Source organism: Labrus bergylta, chromosome 21 (assembly GCF_963930695.1).
Source record: "Labrus bergylta chromosome 21, fLabBer1.1, whole genome shotgun sequence".
NCBI classification, from domain to species: domain Eukaryota; kingdom Metazoa; phylum Chordata; class Actinopteri; order Labriformes; family Labridae; genus Labrus; species Labrus bergylta.
Window position 1 is genome coordinate 6,453,710 of NC_089215.1, and position 24,101 is coordinate 6,477,810.

At 42.5% G+C, this 24,101-nt stretch overlaps 1 protein-coding gene across 12 annotated transcripts in view; it reads right to left on the bottom strand.

Annotated features, from left to right (window-relative positions):
- Positions 1-4,093: 4,093 nt before the first annotated feature.
- Positions 4,094-24,101, bottom strand: part of LOC109993330 (calcium/calmodulin-dependent protein kinase type II subunit gamma) — a 41,209-nt gene continuing 21,201 nt past the window's right edge. The window contains exons 9-23 of one of the 12 annotated variants that reach the window (XM_065949256.1): positions 23,406-23,500; positions 22,704-22,826; positions 22,452-22,535; positions 21,508-21,550; positions 20,616-20,678; positions 17,889-17,929; positions 16,539-16,622; positions 15,008-15,052; positions 14,837-14,891; positions 14,558-14,632; positions 11,682-11,822; positions 9,439-9,514; positions 9,126-9,220; positions 7,760-7,996; positions 4,094-6,832 (exon numbers count right to left, since the gene is read on the bottom strand). In XM_065949256.1, the coding sequence (XP_065805328.1) occupies positions 7,764-7,996; positions 9,126-9,220; positions 9,439-9,514; positions 11,682-11,822; positions 14,558-14,632; positions 14,837-14,891; positions 15,008-15,052; positions 16,539-16,622; positions 17,889-17,929; positions 20,616-20,678; positions 21,508-21,550; positions 22,452-22,535; positions 22,704-22,826; positions 23,406-23,500 (1,253 nt within the window). In that variant the 3' untranslated portion in view covers positions 4,094-6,832; positions 7,760-7,763. The remainder of the gene's footprint in view (positions 6,833-7,759; positions 7,997-9,125; positions 9,221-9,438; positions 9,515-11,681; positions 11,823-14,557; positions 14,633-14,836; positions 14,892-15,007; positions 15,053-16,538; positions 16,623-17,888; positions 17,930-20,615; positions 20,679-21,507; positions 21,551-22,451; positions 22,536-22,703; positions 22,827-23,405; positions 23,501-24,101) is intronic. The other 11 variants (XM_020646264.3, XM_020646266.3, XM_065949257.1 and 8 more) reach the window with 11 other exon arrangements.

Sequence of the window (24,101 nt, forward strand, 5' to 3'; positions counted from 1 at the left end):
GAAACACGGATTTTACAAGTCAGAAAAGAAATGAAACAAAATGTTAATTGCCTCTAAATGACAGTAAATCTGCTTAGCGGCTGCTGTCATCACCCATGAGCTTTGTTAATCTTTTCTTTTGTTTCCCTCTGAAAGAAGGACGGTCAGAGGAAACCCTGCTACAGAGGGTTTGTTTGTTTCCACTGAAGAATACATACTGGAGGGAAGTGATTAAAAAGGGGGAAAGATGAGTCTTTATAGGATATGGCAGATTATTTAGAAACTGGACAACGGAGCATATGATTGAAATGTAATTTAGAATCTCAGGACTTCATACTACAAGTTTGGCAGACAGCAAAATTGTGTCATGTCAGAGTATCTGTTAGAGTAGAATCAAATATAGTAGTATCATAGTAGAGAACCGTAAAACTTTAATTAGGCGCCCATGCTTTTATTTGCTTCAGTCTTTGAAATATGCCCGCCTTTATTTGGGACAGGTGTCATTACGAGACAGATCTTTCATTATATTCAAACAAAACTCAATCACAGCAAAGACAGGAAAGACTACCAAATTGTAAATTGATCATATAGAACATTTAAGAGTGTACAAAATTAGGATTTGAATTAAAAACTTACAAATCACTTAATTGATCTTACTTTGTAGATCTGCTAACCTGCTGCACTGTAGGGGCCAGAGGGAGACCCCCCCCCAGCAACACCAGGCCTTACATTGGGAGGAGCTTTTATGTGACGTTTTACGGTAATCTTTTGATTTGAATAGCAGAACTGAACTCTTGAGTCAGGTCAAGGTACATCCCAGTACGACTCACTATACTGGAGAGTAGGTAAAGTCTTAATTTGGTTTTCATTTTGACTGTATCTCAAATCTGAAACCTTAAAATTAACCAATCACTTGGAGTTCTCAGTACCTTCAAATTGTACTTAGGTGCAGTGTTATAGGCAGTTAATCACAGCCATTTGTTTTGACATTTACTTACTCAATAAAAATCTAAAGGGTAACAAAGAATAGGACAACCAGTTTGATGATGAGTACAAGGATCACGTGTGAGCGGGATCATTTTAAGGGTTAACCCACATCTGTCTAAACTGGATCAACAGCATGTCTTCCAAGTTGTGTCAGGGCTGTCATTAAAGGAATAAAACAAAGCTGATTAAAGAAACATTCTGACATTTGAGCAGGGAGTAATGCTAAGTCATGTTACAGTTTATATTGTCAGATCGTTTGTAAGAGCTATTTAAAGCCTCAGGTGAGTAGACCGAACGAGTAACGACTGTACACTGAACACTGTTTATTCAAAGGTAGTAGTCCAAACAGAGTGAGTCTGGATTAATCCAGCCTTTCCAGCCGGAACAAATAATAAGAGAAAGTCTCTTTGTCTCACTTCATCCCACTTCCGATCGCTCGTTTGGCAGACGGCTGCCTACCAGTGAGTCTGGTTCTGCTGCAGGTTTCTGCCCGTTGAGAGGAAGACTCGTGTTGCTTAACCTACAGCTTGCTCATCTGTGGATTTATTTGGATCCATGTACTCAACAGAACAGAGAGTGCAGTCTAGACCAGGTTTTTGTTTGATTACATCAAAATAAAAATAAAGATGAATTGAAGCTGATTGATGATAGATTAAAAAAAAAAAAAGCCCTGATTTTGTCCCCAGAGATGAAAAAAAGACACACATCTGCTTTCAGGGAAGGGAAGTTGTTGTTCACTTCTTGATGAAGACGTCTAACATCCTTCTGTGAAGACCAGACTTGTACCTGGTGGACTGGACATCAGAACGTGCACGAGTGTCAAAGGACGGATGAAGAGTTCGTCTGCCGGCTGAGCGTCAGAGAAGAAAATGAGACAACACAAACACATCAACAAAGACACCTCTCGAGAAACGGAGCTCTGAGTGCAGCGGACGATCCAGGAGAGGCTGCAGGAGGTGCACGAGGGCAAACACCCGGTGGACGTCAGTGAGATAGATATCGAAGAAAGACATTGAAGACAGCAGCCTTCAGATTCACCAGTATGAGAAGAATGGATGAAATATCACTATCTGTATCTGCTAATGAGTGAGAATGCTTTCCACTACTAACTCACCAAGGATACGGGATAATAGAGCAAGAAGATGTGGTCCTCTCGCCTTGAGGAAGGTTGGGTGATTGCGGATTACGACAAAGGAAAGGCCTCTTTTTTTTTTTATCCAAAGGCCAGGTGTCAAATCTGCTCATTCTGCTTTAAATAAAACTTATTTAACTTATTTACCCAAACTGCACTGTTGGGGTAAAGATCAAGCCAACTAGAACTTCAGACAAATGCTACAAAACCAAAGGATGAATTCTTCAGTCTCTAGCTTCTAAAAACCAAATCAAACAACTAAAACACAGCAGTTACATGGCGCTGTACACCATCGTAAAGGCTTGGAGAATGCTCTGAGGTAGAAAAAAAAAAACAAGGGAATTTGTGCTTTATGACCTCAACAAGGTCAAGAGTAATTTAGATTCAGGAGGCTTGTCCTGGGTCGGCTCTTCTCCTAATTTTATTGACACGAGGAGCCGGGGAGGTCAGAGAGAGCTAACAAGACACATTCCCTCCAGAGTTTTTTTTCCCTCTCTGTGTCTTTGAGAAAGTAAGAGCGAGTGTCTGCGTGAACCAACCGCTGAGCTCTCCTCATTAATCACACAGAAAGCAGAGGAACCGGGGGGAGCTGTCCTACATCCCAGGGACACACACATACACACACACACACACACACAGACACAGACCCAATCCTTAAAATAACTGGGACCAACATAAATAACACCAAAAAGTGTTTTAAATAAGGCTGAAGCATTACTCAAAACTTCACAGAGAGAGAGACAGAAACAGGCCGATTCACAAGCTGTCGAACGGACGACAGTGATTGTTTCATCCAGTGTGTGTGTGTGTGTGTGTGTGTGTGTGTGTGTGTGTGTGTGTGTGTGTGTGTGTGTGTGTGTGTGTGTGTGTGTGTGTGTGTGTGTGTGTGTGTTAATGGCCTGTTGGCTATGCAGCGTTATGCGGGGCTTAATCTGACTTTATGTGATGACAGACGAGTATGGAGGGCAAATATTATGCCAGCTGGTGTTCAGAGCATCCAGCCAAGCACAGACACATGGTCCAGTTTCACTTTAGACGGATCCAGAGCTGGTTTTTATTCCACTTTAATCAAAACCTGTCTCAGGTGTCATAATGCTAAATGTCACCTGAGACAATTCCATTTCTCCCTTTCCTTAAAACTGGACAACATGAGCAGATACTCAACATGACTAATCAATGTTGCAGTGTTACGTAATCACCAACGTGTGTAGCACGTCTCCAAATTTGGTGATTTTAAGGCAGCGTGAGGAACGCTCTCTAAAGCCAGTCTGAGAAGGTCAAAAATGTGCACTGATCAGGCCAAAAAAAGGTCTGTTATGTTGTAATTTAGGGAAACGTTTTTTTTTTTTTTTCTTCTGGACAGTAGGTATGCAGCGTCAGTCTGAGAGACAATCAGTGCACAGAGCAGGGAGTCAGACAGAGAGAAGCACTGAACTGCTCTGGCAGGTTGATTGGGCCGGGGATAAAAGGAGAACGTTTTGAGGGAAAGGATGCCTTAAAAACACTTTTTTTTTTATGTGAAGTAGAAAAACTTTAAAGTATGATAACCCAGTATATGGATCAGCCAGTATCACCAGGCCTATATGGCCCTTTCATGCATACATCAATAGAGGCATTTTACTTATATACAATACAACAAAGTTCCCTCTTTACACCTGGCAGAGGAAACAAGAATTTGAGTCAATAATTATGACCTATTATGGCCTTTATTTTGCTTGAATAAAGCAGCACTGCACCCACAAAGCACTTTGAAAACTCAGTCACAGAGACATATTTTGATTGACCTTAAGTTCATTTAGTAATAGTGACTTCCCGGTTCACTTCTGGAGTTTGTATTAACATCCATATTGTTAAAAGAATCAATTTAAATATGATGATTCCAAATTTTAATTCCTTTAAAATCAGTTTCACAAATTCAAATGTTAGTCTCTAATAGAATTTAAATCTGACGTGAAGAGAAGGTGGAGAAAAATAATGCAGCCGACAGAGACAAACCAGTGCTGAAATAGTATTTTTATTAAATACTTTCAAGATCCAAGTTTGAAGAATAACAAAGCTATGATGAAGACCAACTAACACTCAGACAAACACTTGATAGTCGTCAATTCATGGTTGTATTTCATTGTACATCATGATCATGCAAAAAAACTCCAGCATCCATGTGAAGGCTGGGGGAGAAAGCGCAGCCCAATAGTATATCATTACAACGCAGGGAAAACGCTAACATCGAGGGCCTCATACCAAGCTACGGCTCCTGAATCCTTTTTTTAAAAATTTTGCAATTTTTTTTAAATATTTTTCATGTCACCTATTCAACATTCTGGATGGAGAATATCTTATTTCAAAAGATGCAAATATCATATATTAACACTAGCTCCATCCTTATTCAGGTAGGTACATGGTAGAAATGCGTAACTGAAACATGCATATAACTAGGTCTCCCGCTCTGGTTCAACAGTGGAGGTCACAATAACCTGCACGCCCACACCAACTCTCTCTCTCTCTCTGGCTTTAACACTCCTCTCAACTGAGCAGGCACGATTTAAAACCACCAAGGGTAGATTACATGAGAAATAATTTAGTCTTGATCAATCTGTCATTGCTCAATCTGTAAATTTGTGTTGTCTTTGCTTCCTCCCTCTTTTCCCTTTTGTTATTATTTCATTTTTTTTATATTCTCTATGTGCGAGGGAGAGTGCAGAACTCTAGCTTGGCAGATCGGCAAATATACCAAACGACAAGTTAACAGCAACAGCGACGACAACGGAAAAACTCAAACCAGTAACACGGGAACAGAGAAACAACAGAGAGAGAGGTACAAATAAACATCTCAAGAGCAGGGACACGTTGGTACACGGAGGAGGGGGGGGGGGATATCAGGATTAGGGGGGAGGGGGGGAGGAGGAAGGGGGGTTAAGATACGACTGTTGCGGATGGATGAAGACAATTAAGCAGCACAGCAAGGGTGGCACCGTGGTCACACAGCAGTGGTGCAGATATGTTACAAAGCCTAAACACACCACCAGGCGTGCATGTGTGTGTTTGTGTGTGTGTGTGTGTGTGTGTGTAGGTGCATATGATATGAAGAGACGGCTCACAGCATTGTGGGATCAGGATATAAGGACACTATGATTGAAGGGGTTTCAGAGTCTTGTTGGGCGAAGGGGTGAAACGTTTTTCAACCTGTTATTTCTTTGATTCCCCGTCTCAGGAAAAAAACAGTCTTACGGCCATGGGACAAGAGCCGGCAGCCCGTGGGAGAGTGTGTGCTCGCGTTAGTCGAGGGAAAGATTTGGAGCTACCGATATTTTTAAAGAAGTACTTTTAAGGAGGAGAATTAAAGCAGTTTTTTTTTTTTTTTTTTTAAATTGTGAGGAAGATGATGCTCCTAAACTAGGTGGGGTTCACAGAGGTCATGGGGAGGTTCCCATGCCGAAACGCACAGGATGAGTGTCTCTTAGATACATGTACATATATTACACTTTTCTACATATATCTATACATACACTGTATTTACACAGTGATTATAAACAAACCAGGCCCTTGCAGAAAGCAGAGAAAAAGGGGGGAGGGTTAAAAGAGGGAATGGTTTAAGAGAGAGAAATAAAGGTTGGGGGGGGGGGGTGAATGAGGGAGAGGCGGCGGGCAAACATGCAAAACGCAGACGCCTTTCCCCGGCTCGCTCTCTCCCCCCACTGCATACAGAAACAACAGAACGTGCCAACACGCGCAGGTTAGCTTAAACTTGCACAATAAAATCCCTCTTTTTTAGTTTAAAAAAAAAACTCACTGTTTTAAAACAAAGGGAGCCTCAAATATAGGATCAGTCAGACAAAAACAAAAATAAAATAAAATAAAAAGAAGGCTCCGGTTATGTATTCACAGGAACGTAAAAGGGAACAGGACGCTAAAAACACAACAAAACACGTAACCTCAAATCAGACGCCCCTCCCCCCCCCCAAAAAACAATCCCACAACACGATTTTTTTTCCCGTTCGGTCGGGAAAACAAGCAAACAAACGAAAACACATAAACACATAAAAAGCCTAAAGTTCTACACTTTGGTGCTTCATGTTTTTGATATCAAGTTTCTCTCGTCATCAAGTTCTCTGACTGAGCAGACCTGATTTTTTTTCCCCCCCCTTGCTAGAGTTGGGGAAAAATCTCCCTACTTCTTAACATCAACGTCCGGGTAATGAGCACAACACTTTCTACCCGGTAATCCCTAGAATGCCAAAAAAATGTGTCCAAAATCTCAGCTGCTCACCTCACACTCCCTTCTGCTCCTCCCTTATTAGATAGTGAAGATAAATGCTTGGTTGGGTTTTGGTGGTTTCTGGTACATCTAGTCATAATTTACACAGCATATTCATAACTCATACTCATAAACTGTCACAAGTTCAACTGTAAATCCTCTCCTCACGCAGGACGTCTCATGTCGCGCGGGCAGAAAAAAGATGGCTGCCAGGGGAGGGATAGAGGGCAAAGACGCGCCCTCCAATCAGGCGCCAGATGCATGCATCATCCCATGGGGGCGGTGTCTTGTGTTCAGCCGGCCCCCAGCAGGTCAAAGGGGGGACAGGATTGGTTGGTAACGTGGAGAGGGATGCGATCTTGCCCGGCCGGGCTCCTGGCACTAGCCCATCCACGCAGAGGACTGGCCTCTGAAACACGCTTGCTGAAAAAAACTGCCCCCCAAAACACACACTCCAGTAGACTGGAGGCTCAGGACCACTGGTGGGGGGGAGAGGAACACATTAGAGGTACGGTTTAAAGCATACTTTCTGCATATATCATCTTACTTTCCAAGCATTTCCTTTTCTATCTGTTTTTTCATAACTAATTTGGAAGTAAATCCAAAGAAAAGTCAGGCAGGTCAAGAAAACACCAGTCAGAACATCGGACAGGGTTACAAAAACATTTCTGGGGCATTTCCAGCTTTTATAATTAGGAAAAAAAAAGATGACAATGGGGGGGTGGCAGAGGTCCCCAGCTGGACTTTATTTGGGCGCTTTGCAATGACATGGCAGATTGTTAAAACTCCAAGGACGCCAGGATGCCCTCAGACAGCTTTTAAACAATTAACCAAACTTATTTAGAGGCCAAACTTAAGAAGTGTGAAATGAACATCTGTTATAGTTTAAACCAAATTCAATCGAAGGTAAGAAGAGCAGGTTAATTAAGTTAAAAAGGGGCGTTGGATAAAGGGATTATCACCTGCCTGATCGTCTTAAGGCTCTAGCCCACAGAATGTTGTGATTACGGTAAGCGCGTGCTTTTATACTGTCACGTTATGATGACTGACAGAACGACGGTCCAATCACAGGATAACAAGGCCAAAGTGGTCCACGTTGTAAAAACACTACGTTCTTCCTGAATAGACGCTTTCTATGATCATTCACAAAATCTAAATTAGAAATGTTTTTTGATTCTCTTAAAGGTTCAAATGATTTCACTAACAGGATTTAAACGGGTCAAAATGTCAGTAATTGTATTTGCAAAAATGGCAGCTTCAATATTGCGCAGAAGATTTTGATGCTTATTGAGCAACAGCATGAAGTTCTGTAACTGTGCAGCAGGAAGACTTTTAGAGCAGTGGGTTCAATTTTCTGCTTTCTCATTTGAAAAAAAGAAAAAGAAAAATGAAAACCGTGCGAGTACCTGATCACTGAAGTGGTGCAGCAGGCGCTCCTGAGCAGTGGAAGTGAACATTGAGCCACTTGCCATCGCGACGATGCCACACCCTGGTCTCCTCCGATTGGCTGGAGCGAGGGCGGCCCGTGGTGTCCACAAACTGTGTGAGCCGGATGTAGGCGATGCACGCAGCGTCCTCGCCGATCAGGTGCACGTGAGGGTTGAGCAGAGTGGTGTGCACGGGCTTGCTGTTCTTGCTCAGCACTAGATGAAATAAACAGAGAAAGTTTAATATCCAGTTGCCTTGAATTCATAACTGATAAATCGCTGAAATGTGCAATCAACGTGCTGCGCGTAAGTCTTTGGATTTTTTTTTTTAATGGGGTTTTGAGAGGAGTACCGGCTCTGATTTTTCAAGACTAACCTGAAGAAGAAGACTGTTTGAAGAGCAAAATCTAGTTTTTATTAAGAAAACAATTGTATTTAAAAATGAAGGATTATACCAACATGTTGATTAAACGAAGATTTTTAACAACGTATTCCACACCACCCTCTTTCCTGCATGTCCCAACAAAACTCCATCCATCCATTATCTATACCGCTTTCCCCCCCCATTCGTCTCAGCGGGCTGTAGCTGATCCCAGCCGTCATTTGATGAGAGGCGGGGTTACGCCCCGTCAATCCCAGGGCTGTCATATAGAGACAGACACCCAGACACACTCACAATCACACATACAGTACATGCAATTTAGAGTCACCAGTTCACCTAAGAGGCATGTCTTTGGACTGTCTGAGGAAGCCGGAGTACCCGCAGAGAACCCACACGTGCACGGGGAGAAGATGCAAACTCCACACAGAAAGGCTCCAGGAAGCAGTTTAGTTAAGCTTTCACATTGAACCATTAAACTTTAACTAGCAGAAAATCAATTTGTAAAAATCTAAATGATGACTTTTCTTCCACATTAGATTTTACGGAAAATATCTGACAGAAATGGTTCAACAGGATCATTAAAGTTCAGATTACAGACTAAACGTGATAATAAACATATTGGAGTTCAGAACTAATCTTCAGACACACATACTGTATACTTGATGGAGAGGCCTTGGCTCTGTAAACATGTGTTGGTCATTTTTTAATTTTAATTTTATTTTATAGACTGGATGACTCGTTAAGTATTTGTCAGATGAATTAGTCTAATGTGACTGAAGTTTACCACTTTAACACAGGAGGACAGTTATCAGACTTAAGAGAACAACAACAACACCGGACCACACACATTCTGCTGATTCTTATCCTGTCTGAGAACAAGCTTCACCCAGGTGGATTAAAACAGCCGGATTCATCTGGTCAGTGTGCGTGAATGAGTGGGTGTGTGTACATTAGGAGACTCACAGTTTTCAAAGTAGAACTTGTGGAAGTCCATGCCCTCCACCAGGTTCCCCAGGGCCTCAGGTTCGAAAGAGGTGAGTCCAGGATCGCAAATCCTCCTGAGAGAGAGAGAGAGAGAGAGAGAGAGAGAGGCGAAGAAGAAGAAGAAGAGGAGGAGGCATGTGAGAAAAGAAGAGTGGGTGAAGCAGAGAGACATTAAAGCAGAGAAAAAGAGTCTTGGGGGGGAAACATAAAGACATCTCTAAAGAGTGCAGTATAGATTTTACTTCTGTGAGTCACCCACTTCTTCTCATCACACTCATGCAGTCGTACTCACGTGTAGGCATCGAAGTCTCCATTGTTGATGGCTTCAATCAGCTGCTCCGTTATCTTGATGATCTCCTGTTTACGAGCTGCACAGAGAGCGGGAGACAAGAGAAACAGACAGTTTAAAAAACAGATAAAAGGTGAGTCAACAATTAAGCATGTTGTGGTTTTCACTTGATGACATTTTCTCTCGTCGCTTCAGCTCCTGCCTCCTTCAGGCTCGCTCGCTCGCTCGCTCTCTCTCTCTCTCTCTCTCTCTCTCCTCTGTGGCTGCAGCTCAACACTCCCTGTTTAACCTCTCTGTCAGATCAAAGCAGCTTCCTCACTGCAGCTCGACCTCATCACTGTCTGTCCCTCCGCTTCTCACCTTCTGTGCACCACACAAACTGACTGAAGCGCTCCTGAGCCACACACAAACAAAGTCGGCCCGTAAACACCACAAGTTCAGTTTGAAATCCGGCTCTAGCGAACTGAGCAAACACCGCCGCAGTTTGACGAGTCAGCTCAGTGACCAAACTGCGACCCGGTGTGTTAAGACCTCGAGATGAGACCCTAACTTTCATGAACGAGGAATGACACGATTCTATGCTACTGATCCTGGCACTGTAGATCCCTTTGAACCAATCAAGCTTCTTGTTGCCTTAGATATAAAGATTGGAATTTAGTAGAGCATCACGTGTACATTCAATTTTCTTTATCTTATACTGTATCTTAATATAAGTTTGCAAGTGTATTTTAATGATCTACATGTTAGAAATGTTTGGTTTTTATCTTTCTAAATTACATTGAGTTGCTTCATACATGAACAGGACTTTATAAATAAGCTCGCCTTGACTTTTAACCCACAGCTATTTACCCCAAACAAATGTTCTATTATTTGTTCCTCTTCCAGTAATGTTTGCAAATACTACAGTTCCCTGCTGTTTGAGGTGGGACACTGTGTTTGTTTTGTGTTGAGGCAGTGCTAGTGAGGATGCAGCGATGGCTTCTTTGTCAGACAGAACTAGACTGAAGCTTGTTTTTGGGAAATCATTTGCACATTTGAAAACAAAGAGTAAAGTCAGAACACGACTGGATTTAAAACTTCACCAGAACTGGTCATTTTCAGGTTTTATACTGCTGGGCTCAGAGGTTGTTTTGACCTGGATAAAAGGGTTAAAAATAAATCAAATGGAACAGGTAGCTAGTGGAAGGACTGATGTCTGACTGAAAGAGGCGTCTGATATCACAACACTTATCCTGTCAATCAGACTAACATATCTGTGAATGACTTTATAGAAACATCTTCTGAAACAGGCCTCGATGTTCACCCTCCTGGTCTTTAGTTAAAACAAAGAGCAGGAGGGTGAACAGTATGAAGCGGCATTAAGTCAAACTAAAACATAGCTGGTTTGATCTTTTCATGGCTCTCAATAATCTTAAGAAGAAAAAAAAAACCTCATACTAAAAAAAAAAAAAAAGGGTTAACTTTCGTTTGAACTCGCAGATCCAGTCCTCCCTATTTGTTGATGTGGTAACTGCAGTTAGGACCTAAGGCCTTCCTAAGTCAATGTTCCCGTCCTTACATAAGCTCAGAAAGAATCATAACGTCCCAAAATCTTAGATCAACTCCTCCAACTTTGTGATAAACACGAGGTGGTCCTCGGTCAAACAACAAAACATCAACAGCTGCTAACTTTGAAACATTTGTAGAGGAATTTGAAGTAAGACACAAACCGGATGTTTAAATAAAGAGTGTTCAAACACCTTTGGATCACCTGTCTTAAAGTTTGGAACCAGTTGTTGCCTTTTCTTTATTTTATTTGTATAATAAGAATATTGATTTTAGCTCAGCAGGAAGCAGAACGCAGCATTTGTTTCTAGGGTTACATACAAACATTCAGCTTTGAAACAACGCTGGCTTGAGTATTTGGGATTTTGTACGCAGCGAAGATATGAGGAAGTTACATAGGATCCCTACAGTTAGCCAGAATTAGCTCCTATTGTACCAAACTGGAAAAACACACTTTAAGACCTTTCACATCTCATCTAAAATCTCTAGATAGAACATTTCTTGTAACACAAGCCTCTGAAATTGTATCTAGCTTGACACGAGGAGTTTCTTGCATGAATTTCTACTAGACTTAAAAAATTAGGCAACTACACCTACATGACCTCCTGTAATCCTGAGCTAACTGTTAAAGAAGTTAAAACAGCTACAGTGAGTGAGACGGGAAAGAAGGCGAGGTTTGTTAGTCATGACTGTGTTCTTACTCTGCTTAGTGTTGTTTATAGCAGCGACAGTGTTGCTCCCTAGCGGAGCGGCAGGCATGGAGGACTGTGAGTGCTCAGAGTCGGGGCAGGAGCTGTTGCCTGTGCTGTTCCATGCCATGCGCTTTAGGTCATGCGGTGGAACTGAAACACACAACGGATGGTCAACAAAGACAGACACATGGATGGATGACAGAAACAAACACGTGATCATCTGCACAAACAACATGCACACAAAGCTCGTGCAGTTAAAACAAAAAGGGGGTCGGAGCTGACATGTGTTAGTGTTCAGAAAAATGAATGGGAAACAAACAGTTAAAAGTTAGTGTGGGGTTATGACAGGCATACTGATGGGTAAACACAAGGACAAGATGGTAGCTGGAAGCCAGATCTGTAAAAGCTCTGATGCTGTGTGATGGGATGTCGTTTAACTGCCTGCTCTGCTCATATCTACTCTCCTCTTAATGCTCGTATGCATTAACAAAAGCTTCATCTGATGAGCTGCAGCGACTAGCAAAGAGAGGGATTGAAGCCACTGTTTGTTATGAGCTCATGTTATGCCTGTGGGGGAAACTTAGCATGATCAGGAAAGAACAGGGAGAGGAGGAGGAAAGAGGAGGAGGGAGGGAGGGAGGGAGGGAGGAAAAGAGATCAGACTGTCCTGTAGTGCAGGTGTGTCTGACGAGGGCAGGAGGCCAGGACAAGAGGTTAAGAGACGAGAGGAGAGATTAGAGTAAAGAAGGGGGGGGGGGAGAGGATCTGAGGGAGGAATGAGGTGAGAGAAGGATGTAGTGAAGGAAGGTGTGTTAGGAGAGAAATGGAGAGGAGATTAAAGAACATAACAAAGAAGAAAGCATTAGAGAAGAGGAGAATGGGGGAGAAAATGTGAGGACAAAGAGGAACCTAATGCTCTGCGGAGTGGAGTGCAAGGTTCCAGTAAAAGTCAGACAGGCAGCAGGGGCCTGTCAGACGAGGAAGCCGGTTTTGGACATCCATCTGCAGGGTAAGCAAGGCTTCCTCCAGCTGGAGCTGTCACGTTAGGAGGACGAGGGGAAAGATGCAGTGATCACCAAGGAACACACACACACACACACGCAAGCACTCACACTCGCACACACATTTCAGGGTTCCCACAGTGGCCCTGATATAAAAAATAAATAAATAAAGAAAAACTTTCTTTTTTTTTTTTTTTTTAAATTAACAATGCGCCTGGAAGTGAATGCTGGGTCTGTCTCTGAAGGAGTGAGCACACATTAAACTGTATTCATAGACAAACATAGCAGGAGACGATCTCCTGCAATCAGTGTGAAAAACAAATCCATGTCAGTAATGTCTCCTGGTTAAAAGGAACATTCCACTCAAATACAACTTGGATCTTATTCGTCCTTTTCATGAAAAATAGAGATCCATTTAGGATTCAAACTCTGATAACTGATTGATTTGGTTTCACAGAATCTGTCCGATTACATCTTCACCGTTATGTTTCTTCATAAATGTAGTTCTGTATAGAAAAGGAGCCACATGTCGGATTTAAACCTGGGCCACCGCCTTGGAAGACGACAGCCTCCGTACATGGGGGGGCGAGCGCACTAACCACTTTGCCAATGGGGCCCCCACATTTACTTGAAAGATTTATATATATTTCAAGATATTTTGCTTCAAATTAGCTTGACAATAGAATGAAAACATGCCATTTTTAATGTATCTGTTTCCTCCATCGGATCCATCCAAGAGGCTGATTGCTGACTCATGTTTCTAAGTGCATTTCCAGATTTCAAATGAAAAAGAACGGAGCTTGTTTGATCACAAGTCGTTACAATAGAGTTTATGAGTCAGTGTAGAAAGAGTCACAGCGGTGTGTTTTTAATATTAATGCCAGATTATAAATACAACTTTATCTTAATGTAAAAACTGACAGTGAGAGCACCCAAACTGTAGCCAATATGTGTAAACTACTTTAACTACTCTATATACTTTCCAACCTGGACCGTCTGTGATAACATGTGGGTTTGTTTATCTTTTTTCCCTCTTCTTGCACGTTTGGCTTACCTTGGCCCTGTTAGGTCAATAATCCGGGTTAATAGGAGATTGTCAGGCTAATGTGATCCGGTTAAATCTCATCTGGATTATTTTGGTTAATTGTCAAACCTTCTTTTTTTCAAGGCAACCATTGATCAATCATATTTAGTTTTTAATCTCTGAATCATGTAAATTACATTAACAGCTCCCAAAGGTTTCTCAATGACCGGTATGTTCTGTCTACTATGTTCATACCCCCCCAAAAGATTAAGAATACTGATTCATATGGGGGTTTGCATTCAGTAACCAGTTAAGCGAGAACGAGCTCGTAGTTTAGACAACAGCCGCATCCAGGTAATCGGCAGTCAAATAAAGCTATCTTTGTTACCTATGGACAAATAACACCGCGCCTGAAGGGTTTGTTATAAACTTGTCTGATCACTCTTCACTGCTTGACGCTGTCAGACTTGTTTTCAGTGGTTGTCGAGTTCTCCAACTTTAAACATATGACGCAAGTTGTATTAGAGCAGAATCATCTTTGAAATGTATGAAAGAATACCAATATGTGTCCTCTTCACACCATTAGATGTTCCCTGAGTTTTCTCTGGATTTCCTTGAATGGAGTTAATACATTTATCAAATAAAAATCTATAATTTTTCCACATTTGCTTCACCAGTGGGAACCCTCAAAAAACAGCTTGGTGGATCAGAGTGAGGGAGCTCAAAGATGTGAGACGTCATTGCCAGTGACTACAAAAAGCCAGGGTGGGAGAGTGGGTGGTTGGGTGGTTGGGTAGGGGGGGTGTTAGGTCCTTGCCAGTGGCGACCGCACAGCTTCTGGTTGCCATGGATGAACTTACTGGCAGGTGAGCTTTGAGGTGAGGGCAGAAGTGGGGGCATCTCCTCGGCGGCGCTGCTCTGCGCCGAATTGTCCGCTAGAAACACACACACAAAAACGCAGCCGGACACACAATAAGTTCGCACGTACACACACCACAGACGCACAGACAAAAATGTGAGAGACACGTGATGTATCTCAGCACACCTGCACGTCTCTACACCACAAATACACACTCTTCACTAGATGGGAGACAGAGAGAGAGAGAGTGGATAAGAAACAGGGAATAACACTTGTTCACCTGTCCTACCTTTCATTTCCTCCTCGTCGTTGGTGGCGTTGCTCTCCGTTGATCCCTACAGAGCAGAGAGACGGACAGAAAGATACTAAAATTAACTCCGGCGGCTTCTCCCTCTCCATCAGGCCGGAGAGTGAAGCACCTGGAAGACGCTCTCAGAAAGACAAAGCTCACCTTGACTCCATCAGGAGGGTTGTGCACCACTGTGCTCTGAGACTCCTGTGAAGCAGAACAGAACAGTTAGTCCGACACATTGTAGTCCTGATCCAGTGACTCTCAACTGGCTACAAACTGGGGACCATACTCTACGTCAGCCATGAAATCCTTAACCCGATACAACACCTCCTCCTGGGTAGGTAGTTTGTCCTTCATACTGTCACAAGCTCTCCTCGTCAGGGTCAGGAGATGAAGTCTGACGTCTAAATGTTCTTTCACAGAAGGCGTTCCCTGACTTCATTGTTCTTAGTGTAATTGTAATCATAATCTGAGTAACTTGGGATCAATAAAGTATCCATCTATCTATCTAATCTAATCTAATCTAATCTAGAAGCTGGAACCCGTGAGATTTTAGTATTATAACATCTTAATAAGACTTGTGTCTCATATTGTGACAAGATCATTGTTTTACAAAATGCTTTGAGCTAAAATATTGAAGCTATGGAGGAAAAAATAATGGAAAACTAAAAAAAAAATTAGCTTGAGATTTTCTTTTCACATTGGAGTAGTTTTGATGGATCAGTTTATATTATTTGATAAAAAAAATCCCACATTCAGGGTCCCAGTTTCTGTAGTAGTAGTAGTTTCTAAACATTTTCTATAAGAGTCCTCGAGTTAAAGAGACGTAATCAAGTTCTGTCTGATTTAAAAGATCAAATAAGGAACAGGATATTTTTCGGCACTGAGTGATTGTGATTACATTTGAGACTATATACAACATCTGTTCTGCTTAATAATGATTTGAAATGTCCCTGAGACCTTTGGGTCCTGCACCACCAGTTGAGAAGCACTGTGTTGCCAGATCAGACAATGCATTATGTAACCTTACCAGTACACAATGTAATATATAACACATGCTAGTAAACATGCCAGCACTGGATAGAGCACAAGGATTTAAGTTTGGCATTTGGTTAGGATGTCAATGGGGATGTAATGGGAGTGTTAAAGCGGTTAGAGTAAGAATGATGGTTCACAGAGCTAAAAAGATAAATGTTAGGATACATGGATAGAGGAGATGGTTAATCATTGGAGGAATCAAATGACATAAAGGCCAAAACATGACATCACTACTTCCAGCAGCCGAAACAAGATGAACCAGACTCTAGGGTTCTCTGTACTGACGCTTTATAATCCTGAAGACAAGTTCATGCTCCTGTCAACCTCAGAAAGTGCACATGTGCAGCCTAAATCAAAAGTGAAGTTTTTTTGTTTTTTTATTCATATTCAATTCTGACTTGCATGATTTTGGAGAGCGATTTTCAGGAACACATGTGCACCCTAAGGGTGAGAAATGTCCAGAGGATGGATGCGGACGGGACAGTGATTGTTACACCTCCTGAATGGTAGATGAAGGATGACAAGCAGCGACTATGACTATGGAGGATGATGCAAAATGGGCTACTATGCAACTACAGGGAGGGGGAGGAGGGGGAGGGGGGGGGGGGGGGTGTTAGGGAGTTTAAAACGTCACTGTGGCGGCCTACTGTACCATCTGGGCGTTGGTTGCCATGTTGGTGTCTTTCAGGGCATTGATGGCGCTCACTATACTGTTCTTACTGTTGTTGGTGGAAGGCTGGGACGAGAACGCAGACACTCAGAGTGAACACATACGTTACACACACGCACACATACACACACATATGCATTAGAATTGCACGCCTTTCAGGGGCTAATGTTTGTCGAAGCTCCCGGGCTGTTGAGAGCTAACAGGGTAAATGAGAGGGTGAGTGCCACAGAATGGCCTCTAGATCATCCTTTTTACTGCCTCACTAACTCTCTATGCCTCCGCCACTTAACTGCACAGAGAGACCCCTGGGGCAGGGGTGAAAGAGAGGGAGGCGGGAGGCAGGAGGCAGGAGGCAGGAGGGAGAGGAGGAGAAAGATGCTTAATAGCAGCAAAGAATGAAGGAGACTGCTCGGAAAAGAGAGCAGCAAAGAAAAGGCAAAAAGAGTTGCATAGAAAAATAATTGACTAACACTCTGAAATAGTGACAAAATTAGAAGCTGTGTCCCGCCTCATGGGAAGCATCCTTACAAGGACCCAGCCATAAGACTGCATAGAGCAGTCATGACAAAATGAAATGAGAAGCTCAGGACGACAGAGGATTTCATGTTTGTGTTGTCGGCTCTTCCCGCCGTTACCTCTTTGTTACAAAGCGCAGCTCCTGTGGCCTAGAAACCTTGACAGGTGAACCACAACCTGCTCATCTGGTTAGCCATCATTTTAGAGGTACTTTGAAGTGTCAAGGCCCCTAACGTTTCTTAAAATATAAGTATTGCTAGGTTTTCGATGGAGTTGAGACAAATGACGATCCCTTAAAAGGTGTATTACTCGGTTGCTTGGGAGTCCGGCATCTTGATTAAATTGGTGCACAATGAATCGTAGGATGTCGGAACAGGATGGATGCACTGATTGGATCCTTTGTGGTCAGACAAAAAGAGGCTGTCCCACTTCTACGGTTCCTTCAAATGCAACCTTCGGCACACCACTTCAACGCAATCGGTCTTAAAATGCTCAGGATGAAGGATGCAGCCTCTGAATTGGGACACAGCTAAAGTTTTAAACTTGTGGGAGTGGGGAAATGGGAAAATTGGGATCTAGCAACATGCCACAGGGGTGCCAGAAACCCTGAGGTGAACAAAACTCTTCTTTAGAAATGCAACTGTGGAAAAAATATATTTTACTCTGTGAAAAAGATCAAATGAACGGAGGAGAAAATGAGCTTCAGAGAGATACTAAGAACAGAAAGTAACAGAAATGGGGGGCATCTAATAGAGGGTGGACAGGACACATTGTAGCAGAACAAAAGGGTGCGCAGAGGTGATGTGACAGCCTTACCTTAGCAGAATCGGACTTCTTGTTGAGTAAACTTTTGCATGCTGTAAAAAAGGGAGGATAGAGAGGAGGAGAGACAGGTAGATGGGAACAGTTTAACTGTTGACGACAGCATCCATGCCAATCCATACTTTGTATTCAGCTTTCATAGGAATCCGCAACTTGTGCAAAAACCCGGAGCTACGATTTTTCACATCTATGAAACCCTCCCCAATACCTGAGCCTTCATGACAAAGTGAGTCTGGGTGTTGCCAGAGAAAAAAAAAAAACATGCATTTAATGGATTTTCTGGGGCAAGTTGCTACACTCTGCAAAACCCATTCAACATCATAATCCATTCATTGCCATCTGGGGATAAAAGAGAAACCTGAGAGCAAAGTAAACTTCCTCAATCCATTTCCTGTCTGGAAGACCCCAGCAGATCTAAAAAAGAGAGGGATGGTCAGACTCAAACTGCCGCCAGAACTGACTGAGATGAGTCGGGTTAATGTAAATCATTGATTTCCTTTAAAGGCCCTGGTCACTTTTCCTTTTGCTCTCAAGCTCTCAACTTCCTGTTGCTTCCTTTTACTCTCATTTTCTACTGACATACATCGTTCTCAAAAATCGGGTCTTTGGTATCTTACCTTTCAAAATGAAATGGGAGAGGGGAAGAGGGGGGAGTAGGGGAGGGTCGAAAAAGAGGGCTTAGCATTTCAGTACATGGGAGAATGGAGAAAAGGGGCACAACATTTACAGCAGCAAACAATATCAAGTGATAACTCATGCTCCTTAATCTCTGCTGTCAATATGTAGCCTCTATCTTAACCCGGTCATGCAGCCTCCAAAGAAAAAAAACCTGTAGTAAATGAATACAGAGCGCTCGTTATTCAGCTACATCTTCTCCCAAACAGCCATTAGGGTGCCAATCCTCGTGACAGCATGGGACCACTACGTTCAAATGCTCTCTAAACACATCCTGCCCTCCTGCTCCTCCAGGAAATAATCACCAAATTCCATATGACAGGATGAGCAAAGTCAAGATGACCCACAGCAGGAGTGCTTCACCACTCGAGCCACATACTGGCTCGATGATGAGCATGGAAAGGAAGGATTAGAAAGCATCTGAAGGTGTAACTCCCGAGAACCTTTTTCTTTGTTTTTTTTTAAACAGGATTTAAACCACACAGGACACCCACATGCGAAAAGGCAGCAAGGCAAACGACTTTCTAAAAAAAATGTAAAGAAATGCTTCAAACGCTTCAGTTACATTTAGCATTTAGCATGTTACATTACATGTCATTAAAAAGGAAAACAACATTAGCAACCTGCCAAGCCCGGCCGCAGCCAAACGATGCAGAGATATGCAAGGAAGCTTTTAACAGTACAAAGTGTTTGAAGTGACGTGTGACATCATCAGAAAACCAAACGTAAAAAAAAAAAAAAAAAGGCTGCATGATTTAAAGAAAAAAAAAAAAAAAGAAGAGAGCTAGGAAGTTCCACCTTGAGCAATGATGTCATGAGTCTTCTTTAAAAAAAAAAAAAAAAGAACATCAACAACTTACAAACAGGAAACTTGGTCCCGGATCAGAGAGGAAGCCCGCATTCAGAGGGCTCTAGCTGACACTCAAACCACCACAAACACCCCAAAATCTCAGCACAACAATCACACATTTCTGACCGGGATGATAAATCCGCTTCCCTAACAAATTTGACCTTAAACCTGGAATTAAACCTTAAACCCTGTGAAACATCTGCCTAGTTAACTATGGGGAGATACCTTCACACTATAGAGCAGACAAGATTCTCTCGTCTGAAAAAGGTGAAAGAAAATCTAGTCTGCTCTACACCGTCTGTTTCTAGTTTACTGAATCCATGGAGCCACCATCGGAATCGCTGACCTTCACCACCCACCCCGAACCTAAATGGACGAGAGCACAGCCTGATAATAGTACTTTGAAAACAAAGGAATCAACGCCTCTGGTCTTGACCGTGTTTAAGAGTGGTGGCAGGATTGTTGCCACGTTAGCGTTCCTTTAAAAAGGCTTGGAGATTTTTTTTTAAAGTACTAAAACAGACCTCAGAAGGGAGAGACAAGACCATACCTTTTACCTCAAAGCTCATCAGTTGCTGGTTTCCACAGTTGGCTAGGTTAGAAGAACTCCTATCTGTCTCAGTCTCCCCCTGCTCCTCAACATCCACTGTACCCTCCCTCCCCTCCCGACCCAGGTCAGACGATGGCAGCACGCCAACCCAGCTCTTGCCGACCCCCTGCAGTGTCAGTTCCCGTCCCCAGGATACATGCCCCTCCTTATCCCCCGCCCCAGCCCATCCTGTGCCCGTCTTTGAGGCCGTGGCCGAGGGAGAGCACAGGTGAGCGTGGGGTCAGCTGGAGTTCAGGATGGAGCTTGCTGGAGGTGACGACAAAACTGATTTTGAAGATGAAATGGGGGTTACACGGCTGGGGCTTGAGTGGTTGTGAGGTGTGAATGTGAAAAGAACTTTGGAATGTGGGTTGGACTGAATCCAATATTGTTAAGTGATGCTGATGTTTATGACCGTGTGCGAACTTAAGACCCTTATGTGTGTGAGTATGCATGCGTACGTGTGTGAGGATGTTGATGAAGATGCTTGCATGAGGCTGCATGCAGGAGTCTGAGGGTGGTGGTGATGGGGTCCCACCCTGTGCTATGTACCAAAGAAGTAACTGTGTGTGGAGAGGAAGTGGATGGGCGTGTCTCTGGGACGTACCTTCCTGAGCCAGTGAGGCCGTGGAGGAGGCGGCAGCAGCAGAGTTGGTATGCTGCCGGCCCACTATTGGACAGAAATGCTACAGTTTGGTGGGGCTGTACAAATTAGTCAGGTCGATGTTACGCTTTTTTTTTTTTTTTTCGCTCATGGGCCTAGAGAGCCACGGGGCGTGCTGGCTGCAGCCCAGACGCATCACAAAGTTTGATGGAAATGGGCTGAAGCTAAAGACGTGCACCCCTGTGGTTTCCTAGGCCCAGGGTTGAAACCATTAACTATTGACAGACCAATTAACTTATAGGCTGAGAACAAGGCTACAACAAAAACAAGTCACTCTCAGAGGACTGAGAAAGAAACACTTTATAACACCGCACTTTACCCCCCCATTATAAAAATCGTAAAAGTTTAGGCTTCCTCCTCTCAAACATGCAAACGCTCCATGGGCAGCAGAAAAGAGGGACACACACACACACTCACACTCACACAAACACACACATCCACACGGAGAGAAACATTAGCATAGAAAAGGACATAACCATCGCCCACATATTAATCTTGTAAATGACAGAATATCACATATTAGCCTGCTCACATGAATCAGATTGTAATGCACTCATAATAATTCATTTTTATCAATATAATATTTCTACATTACTCAACAGAGCTTCATGTTTCAAATCAGTTTGGTAAGTAAGCAAACTCCTGTGCACACACAAAAACATATTGTTATTTTGAGGATGAGTGGGTGAGTGTGGGTGAGTGTGTGTGTGCGTGTAAGTGTGTGTGTGTGTGTGGTGAGGGGGTTAAAAGAGGTGCAGAGGACTCTATCCATTCTCCTTCCTCCTCTCCCTCTGCATTTGCTGCGTGGGAGGCTTAGGGCGAAGGGCACACCCACCTGAGAAGTTTCTGGACACCAGCATGGTGGTGAGAATGGCTCCCTGGAGAAGCAGAGGAAGGAGAAGAGAGAAGTGAGGGAGGTATAATAAGCGCAAGGAGTTAGGTTTTATTTTCAAGGATTCAAGTTTTATTCTTCCCGACTTTCTGCTTCGTATTCAATTCTTAAAGGACAACAACATTATTAAATCAAGTCAAGGCTGAGTGTTTGTTTGTTCTCTCTCAAACAATATCTAATTATTAAAATATTGGATCCAGTGTATCTCAGTTGAGAAGCATGATTAACAGTCCTCACATCTCCAAGTCACAGAACATTTTCTTCTATGCAAATGTATTGAAATGATGCAGAGAAAAAGAATAACTGACACTTGATCCAGTAGTTTGCATGTTCTCATGTTAATGCAAAGTACAGCAGAATAAGCTTGCTATCGTTGAAAACATGTCATTAGAGCGCCTGATATACTAACGGTTCTGTACCAATATCAAAGCAATAACCCGTTGTTGTGACTCTTAGAAGTTGAAATATATTTTCTACAAGCATTTTTTTTTGATCCAAGAAAAGAAGTCAAGGCACATCTCTTTCCCTGACTAATATTTAAGATGGGTAAGACATTTCAATTCGGAACAAGCAGATCAAACAATTAGAAATTAAATGCTAACACTGAGTACTTATTCTACTTCTTCAAAACTGCGGTACCAAAATAAAAGTTTGGGGATTTGATTCCCATCCCTTAAAGCTACATATAATATAAAGCTTAATATAGATAAAGACAACACTTTTAAAGACATGTGAGATTATGGCAGCTGAGCGACTAAAAAGTGTGAGCTCTCGTAAAATAGATGACTCTACTGTTAGTGTTGCAGCTCTGTACAAAAAGAAGCAGACTCAGCAAATAAAAGGGGGGCTTCAAATCAAAAGGGGAGGCGTGGGATTTTGAGGAGTACCTTGAGTTTTCGGCGAGCATTGAACTTGCGGAGACACTCGACAGTTTCCTGTCTGTGCATCATGGAGGCCACTGTAGAGCGGTGCTGAAGGAGGAAAAAAAAAAGAAGAATAAGACATCCTAATATCTCAGCGGTTGAGAAACACACAATCATTTCAAACTAAAACATAGAATGACTTAAATGTACTTATTTGCAGCAGTCTGTGTGAATCCAATAATTGTTTTAGGTTGGGCTAAGAGAGCGAATACTTACGCAGATCCAGGGGTGTTTGAGGGCCTGCTCGGCAGTGATTCTCTTGGCGGGGTTGATGGTCAACATCTGGTTGATCAGGTTCTTTGCCTCTGGAGTCACTGTATCCCACTCAGGGGACGGGAACTGTGCAAAAATGGAGAGAAAGTGTGAACGTTGGAAAGGAATGCTGATTGGAAACATGCTTTGTGAGAGACATGTTAAGAGTTTGCATCATCATGTTTCAGCTAATCCACACCATCTGGACTCTGGGTCTCAAGAAAATCTGTTCACATTAGACTGCAATTAAGACAAAACAGTTCATGTTCTTTTTCCAAGTTAACACAGACGCATTAACACATGCTTCTGTTTCGTTTATTAAAAGCTTTTCTTTTCTTTTTTACGTTGAGTGAATTCCCAACAAATAGGATGCCTGTTTGAGCCTTCCTCAGTCTGCAATATGACTTTATTATCCAGAGACCGAGAAAGAAGGATACCCCCTTCTCCGATTCTCTCCCTCTCCCTCACACACAGACAGAGACACACACACACATACACACACACACACTCCCCTCTCTGCAATGCGTCAGGGAGGCCCTGATAGGATCAATAGCTTTGGACCAGCTCTCAATTGGACACTATTAAAGATTCAAAAACTGCTTAGCAAACCCCTGCACTGCACCCCTTCACAAATATACACCTCACAAACACACAATGCAGACTCACATCGTACGCTCCAGCTTTGATCTGCTGATACAGTTTGTGTTGATCTTCATCCCAGAAAGGAGGATATCCCACTAACAAGATATAGAGAATAACACCTGACGGAAACAAAAAGGGGAGAAGGAATTTAGAAACAGATCATGTTTAGACAGTTTCCGTATTTTTCCATTCCTATAGGCGAGGCATTTTTATTCATATAGCCCATTTCATAACAAGAAGAGCTACACTTTGAAAATGAATTTTACTGACACACAAATTACAGAAGCTTAACTTTTATGCTAAAATGTTACAAAGAGCTGCAGTGCTGCAGACACGACCTGGCCTGGAAATCATATTCTTTGTTGTGATTTCACTAGTTGTTTAGAGTGTTGAAATAAATATGATGATGTCATAATGATCATTCCCTCTAACTGCGAGCCAGATCCGAATGAAAGATCTCTCTCAAAAATTGTATTATGATATCTTCCTATCCCGCAGCCCTTTACAAGTAACCTAAGTTGATTTGCATTAAAAAGTATATTTACAAGTAGAATAAAGATAATAAAATACAAGAAAATTATAAAAGCAACTCTTTATTGTTTTGATTTTTAAGAGAACCTCAATGTCTCTAAACTTCCTGTCTTAGAGAAACCATTGACACAAGGCTGAATTCTTCTACTGTGAGCCAGAGGTTGATTCATTCAACGTCAGGGTTTGATG